Source organism: Otolemur garnettii, unplaced genomic scaffold (assembly GCF_000181295.1).
Source record: "Otolemur garnettii isolate 467f Iridium unplaced genomic scaffold, OtoGar3 scaffold00149, whole genome shotgun sequence".
NCBI classification, from domain to species: Eukaryota; Metazoa; Chordata; class Mammalia; order Primates; family Galagidae; genus Otolemur; species Otolemur garnettii.
The window spans coordinates 1,183,117-1,187,188 of NW_003852544.1; the positions used below are offsets into that span (position 1 = coordinate 1,183,117).

General features: G+C 36.5%; 1 protein-coding gene across 1 annotated transcript in view; it reads left to right on the plus strand.

The window, feature by feature from the left end:
• Positions 1-4,072, plus strand: part of RCOR1 (REST corepressor 1) — a 162,099-nt gene that overhangs the window by 141,516 nt on the left and 16,511 nt on the right. The window contains 1 exon segment of the mRNA XM_012811080.2: positions 1,080-1,274. Within this exon segment, the coding sequence (XP_012666534.1) occupies positions 1,080-1,274 (195 nt within the window).

Consider the following 4,072-nt stretch of genomic DNA (forward strand, 5'->3'; position numbering starts at 1 on the left):
AGCCCAAGAGTTTGAGGTTGCTGTGAGCTATGACATCATAGCACTTTACCAAGGGCAACATAGTGAGACTCTGTCCCAAATAAAATTAAGCTAAATGACAAATCATTAAATCATAATTTCTTTAAGTACTAACATATTAAAGCAGACACATGGTTAATAGGTAAACTTTATTAAACAGTATAGTGCTAGACAGAGCATAGTTTATTGCCTACTGACATTTTAAAATATTATTTATTACCACTTATTCAAGAAATTATCACTACCATCATAGTTTGCATTATCTTTTTAGCTTAGTCATTTAAAATATGAAGCAAAAAGCCTAAGTATATTTTTAACTTTATCAACAAATTTTAATACACCACCAAGATGAGATGATGTACAATTGTGAAATCTTCACAATCTTAAAGTGATTAAAACATATTCCTTTCTTTGCCAAAGCTTTACTCCGTTTCATTTCTGAAGGTTTTGGTTTTACAGAAAACAAATCATGCATTTTAAAATGACAACATAAGTTATTCTGGTGCAACTTATATAAGTAGCACTAAAAGTTAAGCATTGTCCAAAAATAAAAGATGTATAATTCATCGTTTTATATCAAAGTTTATATTTCTTAATCTGAAGATTTAAATAATTTCTTATGGATCCTTACAAATGTACCAAATCATTTTTTGTCTTTTTCCTCTCATGACCATCTCTATTGCTAGCGACTGCTCTTATCATAAAATAATTTTCTGCTCATTTATCTATATATCATGTAGACAAATATATAATGTATATATTATGATAGATGATATCTGCATAGATAAGGCCATAAATCTCACTAGAAGAGAATATAAGTTTTTTTCTTTCATTATTACTATGAGAAAGAAGCTAAGAATCCTTAGTATCAGAGGCTTAAAGTGATTGAGTAAAGGTGTGTCTGTACATGGAGGAAACAGTATACCTCGAAGTATTTACCATTTATAAATGGTAATTCTGATTTGGCATGGTGTTTATCTTAGATTATTTGTCCCTTATGTGCTTATTACTGACCATTTGACATTTTTGAGTTTCATTTATGAAATCTGTATATCACACAGGTACTTCCTACTGAGACAGTTCCTCAGGTCAAAAAAGAAAAACATAGCACACAAGCTAAAAATAGAGCAAAAAGGAAACCTCCGAAAGGAATGTTTCTTTCTCAAGAAGATGTGGAGGCTGTTTCTGCTAATGCTACTGCGGCTACCACAGTGCTGAGACAACTAGACATGGAATTGGTTTCAATCAAGCGACAGGTACCCATAAACCCAGTCCTGAGTAAAACAATTAACTAGTACTTTGGGGGTATTTCTATTCCTCATACACACGTTCTTTTTCTATAAATCTCAAGGGGGCATTTCTTTCCCAAAAAGTTAGAAGATCTTGGTTACTACTCCACTGACTTTTTTTTTAATTAACTTACAAATTAAAGTATTCTATGTGTGGAAAAGCATGTGTATGTTACATTTATATATATACATTTGTTGGATGCATTGATTTTCACAACACTAACACATACGAGTAACCTCCCTGTGGATCAGGAAATGGTATGTTGCCCTCAAAGCCCCACTTATTTTCCCTACTAGTTACTACCCTCCTCAAGAAATACATCAATGGCTAGGCACGGTGGCTCACACCTGTAATCCTAGCACTCTGGGAAGCAGAGGTGGATGGATCCCTGAGCTCAGGATCAGGAGTTCAAGACCAGCCTGAGCAAGGGGACGAACCCCATGTCTACTAAAAAAAAAATTAAGAAAACCTAGCAGGGCATAGTGGCACATGCCTATAGTTCCACCTACTCAGGAGGCTGAGACAAGAGGATCACTTGAGCCCAGGATTTTGAGGTTGCTATGGGTCTCAAAGAAAAAGAGAAATATAGCATTGCCTCAGAAACATTGCTCCCTATTCATATTACCTTCTCTAGTAGGTGGCCATTATTCTGATTTTTAAAACCACTGATTTGGCTCGGCGCCTGTGGCTCAGGTGGCTAAGGCGCCAGCCATGTACACCCAAGGTGGCAGGTTCGAATCCAGCCCAGGCCCGCCAAACAACAATGACGGCTGCAACCAAAAAATAGCCGGGCATTGTGGCAGGCACCTGTGGTCCCAGCTACTTGGGAGGCGGAGGCAGGAGACTTACTTGAGCCCAGGAATTGGAGGTTGCTGTGAGCTGAGATGCCACGGCACTCTACCCAGGGGGACAGCTTGAGTCTCCTGTCTCAAAAAAAAAAAAAACACTGATTTTTTCTTTGTCATGTGTGTATTTGGTATAAACAGGCTGGCCCTGGCTGGTCTCAAACTCCTGACCTCAAGCTATCCTCCCTTCTCAGCCTCCCCAAGTGCTAGGATTATGGGAATGAGCCATCACAACCAGCCCCTTTTTGGTTTTTTTATGTAAATAAAAATCATATGCTATTATTTCTTTCATATCTGGCTTTCTTTCAACATGAGAGCCATCTGAGTAGGGTAGAATCATTATGATTCTGTTCTTATTTCTATACAAATATCCTACAGATTATTCATTTTACTAGTAATGGACATTTGAGTTCTTTCCCATTTGAGTCCATTACAAATATTCCTGCTATTTAACACTGTTTTATATAACTATTGGCTCATTATGTGTACATCTGTCTCTGTTGGGCATATTTCTGTATCCTTAAGAGTAGAATTGCTGTTATTGAGTGCACATACATCCAGCATTAGAAAGCAATGCTGAACCATTTTCCAAAGTGGTCCTGTCATTTTGAGTTTTAGTTATACCAAGTCAGGCTTTCCTAGCTGTAGCACTGTTGACATTTTAGGCTGTCCTGAGCATTTTAAGATGGTTAGTTAGCATCATTGCTTTTCACTTGGTGTGCCTTGGCACACTGGTATGCCATGAGAGGATCTTAGGTATGGCATGAAAATTTTTAAAGACCATTAGTAAATTATTTTTGAAAGCAGTCAAAGTGCAATAAGTATATTCTTTATTTTACTTTTTTTTTTAATCAATGTAATTTAAGTGTGCCATGGAGTTTAACTATAGGTTCAAGTGTGCTGTAGGATAAAAAAGGTTGAAAAACACCACACTAGATGCTGATAGTGTCCATCTTCCTGTCATTTGTGACAACAGGAATGTCCCCAGGTGTTGCCAAATTACCCTTCAAGGGCAAAATTGTCCCCAGTTGAGAACCATTGCTCTGCCTCACTGCCAGAACTTGGGCTGTCTCTTAAGTTGTAGCCTTTTTAGTGGGTTTATCATGATGATAGTTCATTGTACTATTTTATTTTGCAATTCCCTAATGACTAATGAGTTGTTCACCTTTTCACATACTTTTTGGTCATTTGGATGTCCTCTTTTGTGACACATCTATTCAAATGTTCTGTTCATTTTTTCCTGTTATATAGTGTTCTCATTGATTTATAGATGTGCCTTATTCAGGTTCTGAGTTGTTTTCTACCCATTTATATTATAAATATGTTCCCCATTCTTTTACTTGTTTTTTCACTCTTTTGATGAACAGAAATTTTTACTTTTAAGATAGTATAGTTTATTAGTGTCATCTCCTCAGATTAGTGGGCTTTTTTGACTTTTTTTTTTTTTTTTAGTTTATCTTTTATTGTGGTAAAAAAAAAACACATATAACATAAAATTTACCATCTTGTTTTTAAGTGTACAGTTCAGTAGTGTTAAGTATATTCATCTTGTGAAAAAGATCTCCAGAACTTTTTTATTAAGCAAATCTGAAACTCTGGACCTATTAAACAATTCTCTTTCCTCAATCCCTCTTCCCCCAGCCCATGGTAATCACTATGTTACTGTTTCTATGAATTTGACTTTAGACACCTCAGATAAGTAGAACTGTTAGTATCTGCCTTTTTAAAAGATTTATTTTTTAGGGACAGTCTTATTCTGTCCCCCAGGCCAGAGTGCAGTGGTGTGATCACAGCTCACTGAAGCCTCAAACTTCTGGACTCAAATGATCCTCCTCTGTCAGCCTTCTGAATAGCTGGGACTACAAGTGTGTCACTGTGCCTGGCTAATCTTTTTACTTTTTGTAGATGGGCGTTGGGTG